Here is a 14,186-nt window from a genome sequence, read left to right on the forward strand (position 1 = left end):
CGTCAGATTTGTGTAATGATTGCAGATAATATTCAGATGCTCAGACATTAAAACCCTCCTAGGAAACAGTAAAATCCCATTAGAAAATCTCTACCTTTTCTCTGCTTAGTAATTTAAAGTGAATAGACAATGCCATTTCTCTACAGTCAACATATGCATATAACTATTTATAACTCTGAGCAAACGTTATAAATACTTTGCATTTAAGTATACATATGATCTACCGGTTTGAGGGTACGAGTGCTGCTGCTCTGCTATAGAAACTAATTCCTCATTATTGCGCTTGCTTTTCCGTTGCAGGGGGCTCGAGTTAGGTGCTCGCACTGCGGTGTATTTTAAAAACTGTTAGCTGCCTTTGCAGGGGGCACGAGTTAGGTGCTCGCCTTGCGATGTATTTTAAAAACTGTTAGCTGCCATTGCAGGGGGCACGAGTTAGGTGCTCGCACTGCGGTGTAATTTTAAACTTGTTTCCTCAGCGTATAATTGTTCCTGTCTATGGGCGCTGCTGCTGTGAGAGAGCAGGGTGCACGATTTCAGGTGCTTGCACTGCGCTTTATTTTAAACCTCACTTTGTGCTAAACTTCACTTACTAGTCACCATGTTTACTGTGCCTGTTTCCCACTCCCCGTTCCACCACCAAGCCGAGCTCGTGGTTGTGGAGGAAGTTCCTTGCTATCACTTTCCTCAATTCCGGCGGAAGGGGGGAGCGGTCTAGTTTCCATACCGCCGCCTCCCTTCATAACCGGTGTTGGCCGACGCGCAGCAGGCACGACGATGGCGCGCCGAAGTCGCGCCAAAGTCCAGCCCGTCTGCGCCCGTCCGCGACCTACCGGGGCAAGGGGCCAGTCCCCCTGCCGCTAAACGTCCTACTGTAACTCTCATATACTCTAGAGACGCTCTCTTGAGTCTCAGGTCATCTCATTGCCCGCAGAGCATTCCCTTGTGCTGTCATCAAGCCCCAATGACCTGCTCGTACTGTAACCTATCCCTCTCATCCCTTCCCTCTATGCTCAACACAGCTACATTCAACTTTCCGCAGCATCAGTCAAAGCACCAACAAAAAGATTCCTCCCAAGAATTCAGTTTTATCAGCTTGAACTGCAGGTCATTACCCAAACACAAGAGAGACATCTTCGACCTACTCACCTCCTCCCAACCAGCTGCCCTACTTCTCACAGAGACTTGGTTAAATGATAGCTCTGGCCCGACATAGCATCTGCCCTCCCTGACAACTACACCTACATAGGAAAAAACAGAGTGGGGAAAGAGGGTGGAGGGATAGCTATCGTCTTTAAAAGAACATACTCATGCAAATGGGAGGACCTTTATATACCGAACAGCGAAGCCGGCCTGTTTAAACTACTGATATCTCCTAACTACACCCTCTCCGGAGTTCTCATCTACCGTCCCCCAGGCCCTGCCAGCTCATGGGCTGCTGCCCTCCCAGAGCATATAGCACCCATACTTATTAACGCCACCAACTTCTTGATCATTGGAGACCTAAACATACACTTCAACGACACATCCTGCCCCACCAGCACCAATCTTTTGCTGGACCTAGCAGCGTTGAATATCACCGTACACAACTCAGGCCCAACCCATAAGGCAGGGAACCTACTGGATCCTATCTTCTCCAATTTAGATACTATAACATGTAGGCCTCCCCTACCCATCCCCTGGTCTGACCATTATATGGTAGATTTTTCCATTACTATCGATCGATCCTCTAAAACCCCAGCAATCCCCACTGAACCAAGGTTAACCAGAAACTGGAAGAATCTGGATTCCAATCAATTTAACTCCTGTCTCGAGAACACTAGGCCCCTCACCAAGGTTACCCATATCGAGGAGGAGGCTATCATCCACAGCTGGCTCGCCTCTGCCGTCAACATGTGTCTACCTCCGCGTAAGCAGAAGTACAATCTGCACCACCCTCCCGCCCCTTGGTTTACAGACCTGCTGAAAAGGGAAAAAACCATCTGTAAAAACCTAGAGCGGAAGTGGCGCATCCACTATGACCTTTGCTCCAAGCAGCTGTACAAAACGGCCTTAGCCAAGTATCACTCACTCTGCAATACAGCCAAAGCAGAATATGTCAACCTGGCCATACTAAATGCACAAAATCGCCCTAAGGCGCTTTTCAAGGTTGTACAGGAACTTTCAGGTGCCTCCTGCCAGCCCAAAGCCCCATGTCTTGATGCAATACAATGCAATACTTTGGCAGAATTTTTCATCTCCAAAATTGACACTATCTATAGTCCCAAACCCCATCCACCCATCTTCTGAGCAGCCGACGCCAGCCATCTCTTGCGGACCTGTGGCACCTGAGCATATACACCCCTCTCCCTCGCAGCAGATCTTTGCCTGGGACCCTCTCAATATCACTACACTCCATGATATCATCTGCAATATTAAATCTGGCTCTCCAATGGACCCTATCCCTCCACAAATACTACAAACCCTAGATTCTCCTTCCCTTAATCTAATTCTAGAACTGCTTAACACCTCCCTCAGAGAAGCCAAGGTCCCCAATGCATGGAAACACGCCATGATAGTGCCCCTACTGAAAAAGGCTAATGCTGACCCCAACAACCCATCCAATTTCCGTCCCGTCTCACTCCTTCCAGTTTGCTCTAAGATTCTGGAAAAACACATCAATACTCAACTGACCAAACATGTTGAATCTAGGAATATTTTACATCAATCCCAATCGGGCTTTAGGTCAGGTTTTTCGACAGAATCAACACTACTGGGGGTTTCTGAGACCATTCGTTGCCGGGTGGACAATGGGGAAACCGTGGCACTTATATTGCTTGATTTAAGTGCCGCATTTGATACGGTTTCCCATCCCATCCTTCTTGACGCTCTTAAGTCATCCGGCATCACTGGCTCAGCCCTCAAGTGGCTCGCCAGCTTCCTCTCTGATCGTACCTTCCAAGTTTTTTCCTCTTCATCTTCCTCCAAAATCAATAAATCTGCATAGGGCGTACCCCAGGGCTCCATCCTGAGCCCCCTACTTTTTAATTTATATGTTAGACCGCTAGCCACCATCGCTGAGCAAGCTGGGCTCACCATTTACTCATATGCTGATAACACTCAGATCATCTACTCACTTTCCATGGGCCATTACTCCACTCCATCATCCCTTTGCGCAGGACTTAACAACATTGCCACCTGGATGCATGTCAATAAATTAAAACTGAATGGTGGAAAAACAGAACTCCTTCTGTTTGGCCACAATACCACCTTATGGGGGCCCCATCACTGGCCGCTACAAATGGGTACCCTCCCTGTCCCCTCCAAAACAGCACGCAACCTTGGCGTCATCTTTGACGACCAGTTGTCCATGAAGCAACATGTGGTCAAAATCTCCTCCACTTGTATCACTATCATTAAGTGGCTTATAAAGATCATCTGGATGCTACCTCAGGAAACACAGAAAACCGTGGTCCAGGCTTTAATTACATCCAGACTGGACTATGACAACGTTCTTTTCCTGGGGGCTTGCAAGGAGGTGACTCGGAAACTACAGACTGCATAACATGGCTGTCCGTCTACTCTGCAAATTACCTAACAAGTCCTCCACATCCACTTCTCTACGAAGCCTTCATTGGCTCCGTATTGAAAGTCGTACTAAGTTCAAGGCCCTCTGCTTTATGCATAGAATCAACGCAGGTAGGGCCCCACATTATCTTAGAACCTTAGTTCATCAATACTGCCCCTCTCGCACCCTCCGCTCGTCCAACCAGCACAGGTTTCAGGTCCCTAGGATCAAGAGAGCCAGAATGGGTGGCCGCTCTTTTGCTTTTTTGCCCCCCTCCCTATGGAATTCTCTTCCTCTTTCCCTGCGCACTGAACCTAGTTACCTTAAGTTCCGCAGGGATGTGAAAACATGGTTATTTAACCAATAAGGCATCCCTTATCCTGAGTCACTATTCTGCTGGTACACTCCCCTCTTCCGGTTCCTAGCGCCGGGAAACCTCCGGGTAGCTGTGCGCTCTATAAACTTAAATATAACAATAATAATAATAATATGTGACCATTGCTTTTGCCATTATCATTAAATAAAATATTTAGAACTGGTGCTCATCAGTATAACTAAATGTATATATAAATTCAACTTTATTCATATACTTTCCATCTCAAAGTTGTTAAATACACTTCACACCTCATCCGAATTAGGTAAACTGATTTGAATGAATGTGCCGTTAATAGAAACAACTTACATAACTTTCTTTGCAAAAATGGCCTACTTATAAATAGATTCGTTTTGGTATTATGTCTTATTTAGGGCCTAAGTTAGAGTTTGGCAGACAGGATACTCTGTCACAAATGTGGTGGATATCAAGTCCATGTTATTACAAGTGCATTGTTGCCTATGGCACTTTGAGTAGGTTTTCTGTTAAGGTTTCCTTTCTCAGTACCTTACTGCTCAATAGAGTGTCCTGCAGGTTTCAGTTCCCACCACCCTATGATAATATACATGTTTGTTTGCTCCCACTCGGAGACCTAGACCAAACTTAGCCCAATGTTTTCCATAAGTGAAGCTAAGGTATTGCTGGGCGGGGCTCCTCCCAGAGTTTGTATCTTGTGTTTTAGAGCCATTCATGGAGATTAGATTGTGTTTATTTTTTATTCCTTCTAATCTCATCTTGTCTTTTACTTCTAACATGTGACATGCAAAAATCACATCTTTCCCATGCTGGCATCTTTGTGTTTTGTGTAAAACAGGGTCCTTGTCATTCAGGATTTATTAATCAGTGTGGTTAATTTAGGAAGAAATTGTGTATACTGTGAGCTTACGTTGACTAGGGCTTCCATTAGGGTTTCAATCCAGCCATCAGAGTTGCAGAGTGGGATACCAATATTCTTGGTTATAATATTTGGGCATTTCCTTGGTGATATGGCCTCTATGAGTTTTGATCTCTTCCGTGCCAGTGACTGAGCGAAAATCGTCTGACTACTGAGGCTTGTTGCCAGTTTTTTATTACTGACTGATCTTCTGAAGATTGCTACTTCCACAGATATTTCTATATGAAACACTTGGTGATCTACCAGAGGCTTGGCATCGTATTTTTTATTTATTTATTTTAAAGGTTTTATATAGTGCTGACTCGACCCGGAGGTATCATAGCGCTTTACATGAGCATCAGATCATAGTTACAGGTTACATCGTTACAAAGGTTACACAGTTATTAGAGCAATGCAACATAGTTACTTGTAAGGTCAAGATAAACAATAAGCACACATATGTAAGGGGAAAAGCAGGCAAGGGGAAAGATTCAGGGGAGGGGGAAGGAGCTGGGGAAGTAGACAGGTAATGAAGGCGGGAAAGAGGAGGGGAGGGTGAAGGACATCGCATGGAAAGAGGAGGAGAAGGGCGACGGGGACACAAACCTGTAGACGAGTCAAAGCAACGTCCAAAGCCCAGTAAGCTGTGATCCCCGGGGAAGTGGTATCACTTCCCCATATCTGTTGCGAGAGGCTCCTTTTACGCAGTGGACTCTCTCAGAGGGGTCTCTGAGACTCCAAGGACTACATACTGGATCCTTCCCCAAAAAGGGGAGAGGGAGTGCTTTGGCAAGGGGTGCCATACCATACCTCAGCTGTGAGTGGCCACCTTGGCGCAGTGGACTCTCTCAGCGGGTACGCTGAGACTCCCGAGTATAAATATTGGATCTTTCCCCAACAAGGGGAGAAGGAGTGCTTAGTCAAAGGGCACAAAGGACAGGGGGCTAGGCAGACTAGCAGGCAAGGTGAGAGATTCAGGGGAGAGTGGATAGGAGCTAGGAGCTAGGAAGGTAGACGAAGGGAGAAAGAGTACTAAATGGGAGCAATTTTAATTAATAAGTTATTATATAGCGCTGGCTAGACCCAATGGAATCAGAGCGCTTTACATGAGGGACAATAATGTTGCAAATTACATCAGTTAAAAGTCCATAAGTATCAAGAAAAGCATTTAAAGAACATAGAGGACAAGGTGAATGGAGCAAGAAGGGTAAGGGGATAGGGTGAATAGGTGGAAGATAGGACGTAGAGACGAGGGGAAAATCTGCCCAAGGTCCGGCTGGGTAGGGGACGGCAGGGAGGGGGAGTCCACAACCCATCTTCTCTTTAGCTATATGGTAGCTCCACCGGGCATCAGCCAAATTGCTAGGTCTCCACAGTCTGGGGTAAGTTCTGCCGGTTCGATGTGAAGGCAGGTTAGGGGATAGGTTCAAGGTCTGGTCAATGTCCAATTACAGTCCCAGGGAAGTAAAACAACGTGTAGGGGACCACTATGGAAGCCATCTTGGGGTCAGGCAGGGGACTGTACTGTACACTGGTTCACTGGTGGCCATCCTAAGGTTAGGCATCAGGCAGTTAAAGTCAATATCCAGGACAGCGGCCGCCAGAAAATAACAAATACAGCGTGCATACACCATCACACGCACAGACATGCACAAGCACACACCAATGTGAGCACATACTCTCATATGCGCACTGACGCACGCAGACAAGCACATAGCCAGAAACATCCAAGAACACAAGCACACATAAAATCCCATGCTCTAATACAAAAACACCCAAATACATGCACACGCAAACACCATCACATGCACAGAAATGCACAAGCACACACAAATACGCTCACTCTCATATACACGCAGACACGCACATACAGAAACTATCAATAAAACACAAGCACACATACAATCACATGTTCCAGAACAAAAATACCCAAGGAAGTACACACAAATACATGCACACACACCATCACACTCACAGACATGCACAAGCATACAACAAATGTGCGCACACACTCTCATATGCGAACAGAGGGTGCACAAACAGAAACATCCACACGCACAAGCACACATACAATCCCATGCTCTAGTACAAAAATACTCAAATACATGCACACACCATCACACGCACCGACTAAGCACACATACAGAAACATCTGCGCGCACAAACACAAGCACACATAGAAGCACATGCTTTAATACATAAACACCCAAATACATGTCAACACCATCACACGCACTGACATGCACAAGCACATGCAAATGTGAACATAATTTTTCATACACGCACAGGCGCACACACACACGTGCGTCCGTGGGGAGGCCTAGATCAGCTCGTGCTGGCAGTCGAATGAGGGGCCTGGTGTAATCGTAGACTGAGGAGCGTTGTGGGTCACACGGTCTTGCGCAAGGCACACTAGAGACTTGTGGCCCCCATCTCCAGCATCTGCTCAGCTCTCCCTCCTGCACAATATCCTCTATCGGTCTTGTCTCTCCATTTGATTGCATCTTGCCCTTGGAAGGACCATTTGCTCTGTAGGTTTGTTTGGATTTTAATTTTTGTTTTCATGCCACTTTGTTGAGACTATGATTTTCCCACCATTCATCATTTTCCACAAGTCAGGTGGAGAACTGGTTAACCAAGCTGTGCACCTGTATTTAAGTAATATTTCTCAACCTTATTATTTCATCCTTCTCAGCCATCGTGGTGATTTTGGGACTAAGCTCCACTTTGATTGCATGTTGACCAAGGCATGTTCAGAACATAGAAGTAGTCAGGAATGCAAATAGACTGCACTGCTACTCTGTGGCTAGAGTTTAACGCTCCTCTCAGTCAATTCTTGCTGTGGTCCTGAGGGGTTAGGCATGTCAGAAGGGGTGGTTGCTCAGTCTCTTATTTGGCTGCGTAGGCATGGAATCAGCTCTCGCTTGAGCTATGTGCCTTAAGGTCTGAAGAGGTTTCAGGAAAAAGCCTAAAACCTGGTTAATTGTTTTAGTATAGCTGTCTTTCTACTACTAGCCGTCATCACCGGCACACTCATATGAGCACTTTACAAACTTTCGTATTCATTCATACATTCCCAAAGCCTATCTTTTTACCCTGCCAGCCATGCTAAAGGTGAAGAGCTAGAGCTCAAGTTGGCTGCCACGCTGGCGGATTGGCTCCAAACTCTCCGTCTCAGATCTGGTCTGAAATTTTCCACAACCTGCCCTTCTCTTACAATCAGTGCTTATTTTGAACCAGTGGTTTCCGGTGCTCGGCACCTGCACTTAATTGTCAACACTGGCACTAATGAGAGCTGCCAAATGGCGGCACTGTTTGTTTAAATTTCAGATGAGCAGAACAAAAGTTGTATATTAATTCAATATACATGAAAAGAACGACTACCTCATGGCCAAGCCATTCCTATAGCTTGTGGGGCCTGGAATAGTCTGGACTGTTACACTTTAGGAGTGTGATGGTTAGTATCTGTGCTGGTACTGTCATTGGCAGAGTTGGGAGTGGCAATGGGTGGCACAAGATGCAATGGCCTCCTAATGAGGGCCCTGGCACCTATTTTTGTTTACAAATTAAGCACTGCTTATAATTAACTACTCATCTGAATGGTCTCAACCAGCTGCCCACTTGCAGGCATTGCTCTTCATCCAGGCACACTAAGACGCATCCTCTCTTCCTCACAGAGATAACCTGTTCCTCCCAGCTTATTGGGTACCTCATGCATGACAGATCCAAAGGACCTGCTGCAGCACTGCTGTGACATCCAAACACAAAACCTGGTCTCCTTACGCATTCTCATACAGGTCCCTTTAGTATAACTCAATAGATTAAAAGAAACACATTGCAACTGACGCCAGCAGAGAACTCTATACAGATGTAGTCTGGTGCTTAAGTACATTTGTCTGTTCATTGTTTAACTCTTTTATTTATTGTCGCACCACACCTTGTGAAGGATTTTTTTTCTCTGTATATGTGTGTTCTTAACAGTTAAAACAATTTAAACCACATCCCCATCTTTAAAGTTGACGTCATGGATCTCACATACTGGAGATTTACGCACATCAGTGACATCATAAAAAAAGATATGTGATTTTTCTTTGGCTTGTGTCCTCTGGTCTGTGGGACATGTCTTATGTGCATGCAAGTAAACAGAACAAGAGAATGAGATATAGAGTATTTGTTTGTAAGGTGCAACTTACTGAGAAATGCAATTAGACTATGTATTTTATACTTTTCTGTGATTATGTAATTTTTAACCTTCGCATGTTTATTGTTTTTATATATTTTGCCACTTTAAATAGGATATTCCATGGAATGGAGAATTCATTTTGGCACCGGGTGCAGGATTTGCTATTGGCACAGAGATGCAAAATACAGGATGTGAACAAGGTATGGTGTGTTTAATTTACAGAGAGTGTGGGAAATTACCACCAACTGTATTAGTGCTCCACCTGGCCGCCTTTCAAAGACTTGCTTCTCCTTGTAGGTTCATCATGCTTCAGGCCTGACATTCCCCAGTGACATACAAATGATTACAGGTGATCTATGGATGAATGGTTTCAACTGTGTGAATTGCATAAAGCTTGTAAAACGATCCAGTGATAACTACAATTTATTTTCAAAACATGTTTTTCCCTATAGTTTTAGAGTTGTACGACAATATCAAGATTGAAATATCAACCTACACTTATAAGATGACTAATATCAACTTCTGAAATATTGTCACAGCTGGGTAAATAATAATATTCAGTACTTACCTTGATGGTATCTCCAGAGTGGGCATTATGGTTACAATATACCTGTAGGACAGTATTTTGGGAGTCCATATTGTGACATACAACCATATTCTTCCAAAGCGATTAACTTGTTTTCTAGGACGATTGTTTCTTCTGAATAGATCTGTGCTATCCATTGAAGTCACAGCTTTAAAACATTCAACTTTCAAATCACATGTAAACCGACCTACTGTGTAGTGATTTCTTAAAGACAAGACTAGAAAAATGTTGGCGCACACAGTATCCATTCATCTAGTGGCCAATTCACTAAGATATTTTCCGCAGTAAACATATATGTTCGGAAGGGTTTGTTTTTACGCCCACCCACCAGGAATTCACAAAAGTATTTTGATTCCCCCTCCCACCCCCCCGCACCCCCTAAGAGGGCAGAAAAAAACAGAGTATTAAGTCGCGTACAAGACGTGGGAAGTGGGACAATAAGGCAGGGTTAGCTTTGTAAGTTTGGGAGCGGTCTCATACTCTGTTTTGACAATTTACTAACCTGAAAAGGGTTGGCGTTTTACTTTATCCAAGTTCTGGAGTAGGTCCACTTTAAGGATGGCAGTAGGAATAGATCACACCCAGATATGGTGGGTGTTAGGCCTGTCAGCCTTGGGAGTGGTCTTCCCCCAAACGTTTTGCCTGTTTTCCACACTTTTTTGCTCTTCTGTTTTTTGTTGGCCTTAGGACTCTGGGCACTTTACCCCTGCTAACCAGTTCTAATGTGCATGTGCTTTCCACCTAAACATGTAACATTGGTTTATCCACAATTGGCATATTTAATTTACTTATAAGTCCCTATTAAAGTGCACTTTATGTGCCCAGGGCCCACATTAAATGCTACTAGTGGGCTTGCAGCACTGATTGTTCCACCCACTTAAGTAATCCTTTAAAACATGTCTCAGACCTGCCACTGCATAGCATGTGTGTGCAGTTTACACAACCCCTTGCCAAGCATTAAACTCCCCTTTTATAACATATAAGTCACCCATAAGATATGCCCTAGGTAGCCCATAAGGAAGGGTGCTGTATAATTAAAAGGCAGGACATATACTTTTAAGTTTTACATGTCCTGGTAGTGGAAAACACCCCAAATCATTTTACACTACTGTGAGGCCTACCCCTCCCTTTAATGGTAAGGTCACATTTTAGAAAGTTGCCATTTTTCTGTTGCTAGCCCTGTTTGCCAGATGCCTGAGTCCAATACACATTTTGGTGTGTGACTGCTGGCCCTTGTGCATTCCCTCTACACAGCTACACACAAAGGGAGCTTCAGTGTGACTATTGGGCCCTCCACATCCTGAAGGGCCATCCTGGGCAGGATGAGAGGGAGGAGCTGGACACAGCCTCACACTTACACCGGAATAGGCTGTGACCTGTCACCCCACAAAGGACTGCTTAACCCCCTGTAGTGAGTCTGGACTCAAGGCAGGAAGGGAGGATCTATGTGTACTTCAAAGCCCCTCTCTGAAGTCTCTCTCCACTACAAAGGCACAATTGGGTATAAAAACTGGACTTCTGACCCTACCAACTCTGTACATTATTGGACCTGTGGATACTCTACCAGGAAGAAGGACTGCTGGTTTTCTGAGTGACTGCCACTCTGCTGGACTGCTTTTCTGCTGTGCTAACCTGCCTGTTGCTGTCCTTGTCTGTGTGAGAAGGACTGGATGTGCACCACTTGAACCCAGAGTTGCTCAAAGGGCTTTTCTGCTTGCCTCCGGTTGAAAGTCTCAGCGACTTCAAAGACTTCAATCCACTCCAAAACAAGCACCTGGACTTTGAGTCTTGTCCTGCCAAGTGGTGCCAATCCAATCCGGGACCCTTGGAAGTGAGTAGAAACTGTTGTTCCTGCAGATATCCATGCATTGACGCGTTGTGCCATTCGGAACCGGCACATCTCCATCAACAGCTACGCATCCCAACTGCTGCCAGGATCAAGAAGAACACTTCGATGACAACGCAGCTCAATGAAAACACATCGCCTACATCAGAGATGTTTGACGACGATGCATCTCCGACTGGCATGGCTCGAAATCAACGCATCCTGAGGATCGACGCGACGCATCGCCTCCGGCTGTTCCTCACATCTTGTTCTCAATTCAGCCTCGAACCTAGATACTATTTTTAGCGGGCCAAGGGTAGGCCCTGTATCGGACCCGTGCTCCTTCACAGTTGGACGGAACTTTTGGATTTGACCCGGTCTAGCGCAACCAGATAGTCCGGGTTGGTGCTTAATGCTTTAAAACACTATATTTCAAGATATTCTTTCAAAATTCATAGCTCTGGTTGAACTTGTTGGATTTTTGTCATTTTGGTCTTGCGTTCATTAAATTAAGCTCTATTGTCCCAACTAGGTATCTTTTTGTGTGGTGTTTTCACTCCTTTACTGCTTGAAGTGTTGCACAAATAGTTTACTTGTTGCCTCTTGAGTTAAGCCTGACTGCTCTGTGCCAAGCTTTCAGGGGTCAGCACAGGTAATTTAGGGTGGGTATCTGATTTACCCTGACTAGGATCGTGTTTCCTGCTTGGACAACTTGCATACCTCTGTCATCCAGAAAGCCGATTTTTTACAATTGGGTAAATAAGTGAAGGACTTTGTCAAGGAAAGTTGAAACAGTTTAGAAAATCTTTCTCCTACCGTGTGCCTGCCTTAGTGAGGTGTACATTTTTGGTGCAAAGCCCTTTTAGAAGATACAGCTCTGTGAGAAAACCATGGGTGGTAGCAAGGGAATGCCCATGCGCCACCAATGGGAAGCCCCCTAGTAATAAATATCAGAAAGCAGCACAGAGGCTAATTTGATTAAATTAGGGATTTTGTACTGGAAATGAAATCCCAAATCAATACTTTATGCCAGCGTGAGTCAGTCAGTCAATCTTTATTTGGCCTGATTTAAGCCATGAATGTACAAGAAAAAGAATACGTTTGTATAAATTTAACATCGATACATCATCATAAAAAACAGACAGCAATATGAAAAATAACTAAAACATCTTAAAAATGAGACCCATTACATGGTAAAATCCATTCAAATAATTCAATAAGACCCTGGGAGAGATAAAATCAATGTCAAGGTATATGTTAATAACATGGGTGCATCTCCAAGTCCCTGAATCATTACACTGATCAATATCTAGTTCTGATTCTCAGGGTGAGCTGGACATAGTTTACCACAGCAACACAAAGCTCCATATTATCCAACATTTGCAAAAACTCCTTAGGAGTTCTAAGCTTAGAGGAGCGTAAGATTTGAATCAAATATAGCTTTCTTGTAGAGGAATATAAATGACAAAATAAAGTAAAGTGCATTGTACTTTTGTTGAGCAACATTGTCACAGGGACACCACTGCAACACCGAACCCCAAGCTGCTTTCCTTGGAAATGCAACCAAAAAGTGCAGCAGGTTGATTGAAATTTTGTTAAGTAAAAGCTCAGATTCAAGATGTAAAACCAGTAAAGATAGGGCTCACACCCTTATCACAGTTTGGTTCCATTGTAACTGGCATGCAGTGTGTCAAAATTTGCCTGATGGAATCTATCCTGCCTGTCCTGAAAAGCCTTCTTCACCTGAAGTATGACCTTCGCATTTGTATTCACAACATTCCTAGTCTGTTCCGACAGGTTTAGCTCTGAGAATCCTGACATAATATAGTTAAGCCAGAGGATTGCACAAACATTATCCAGAGCAAGACAATCTTCCAAAACATCCCTTGATAGTCCCAATTTTTAAAATGGGTAATAGGTCAGACCCAGCTTGTTATAGGCCCATGTCCCTCATTGACGCGGAGGTGAAAATTATTGTTCGGGTCTTGCTGGACCGAGGAGCATAGTATTTTGTGTAACCTGCAACATGGATTTAGGTCGGGGCGAGGCACCATTGAGCAAAATTTGAATCTCTATCTGCTGATCTGTAAATACACTAAGATTAAGAGGGGGGCAATCCATCTAGGCTTCATGGACCTCAGTTCAGCCTTTGATAAAGTTAACTGCTCCAAGCTCTGGTCCACGATGGTCCAGATGGGAATAGACCACAGATTAGTTCTTTTTTTGCATGATTTGCACAAGGACCTCTCGTCATCTGTCAGATATGTTCCTAATGGTGAATGCACTCAACTCTTTTAACTGAAATGCGGGGTTCACCAGGCCTGCATTTTAGCACCTTTTGTATTTATTCTCCATAGCAATCAATTAGAATTAGCACTGGTTGACCCCCTTTTGGATGTCCCTAAAGTTGGTGGTATCCTAATTCCTGCCCTGCTTTACACAGATGACACTGTAATAATTGCCCAAACTGCCAACGGGTTACAGAGACTCTTTGATCTTTTTATTGATTTTATGAACAGCCTTGATTTGTCCACAAATTTTTCTAAGTCACACGTAATGTAGTTTGGCCCACCCAAAAACAAAAACCATGACATTTTTAGGAGAACGCCACCATAATAGCCACATTGATAAATGTTGGTATGTGGGTGTTCAACTGGACTCTGGTCTTACTTGGCACTCTCTAATAACTTATAACGTGACAGCTTCAACGGAGCTACGTTTAGTATAGGAAACTTTTCCTGTCGGCTAGAGTGCACCCATATAAAAACTGTGTTGGACATATTCAAGGATAAGTGCATTCC

The 14,186-nt window shown here is 44.4% G+C and overlaps 1 protein-coding gene across 1 annotated transcript in view; it reads left to right on the forward strand.

Annotated features, from left to right (window-relative positions):
- The window catches only part of AMN (amnion associated transmembrane protein), a 184,736-nt gene that overhangs the window by 86,040 nt on the left and 84,510 nt on the right, over nucleotides 1-14,186 (forward strand). The window contains exon 4 of the mRNA XM_078660223.1: nucleotides 9,087-9,174. Within this exon, the coding sequence (XP_078516349.1) occupies nucleotides 9,087-9,174 (88 nt within the window). The remainder of the gene's footprint in view (nucleotides 1-9,086; nucleotides 9,175-14,186) is intronic.

Source organism: Lissotriton helveticus, chromosome 9, assembly GCF_964261635.1.
Source record: "Lissotriton helveticus chromosome 9, aLisHel1.1, whole genome shotgun sequence".
NCBI classification, from domain to species: domain Eukaryota; kingdom Metazoa; phylum Chordata; class Amphibia; order Caudata; family Salamandridae; genus Lissotriton; species Lissotriton helveticus.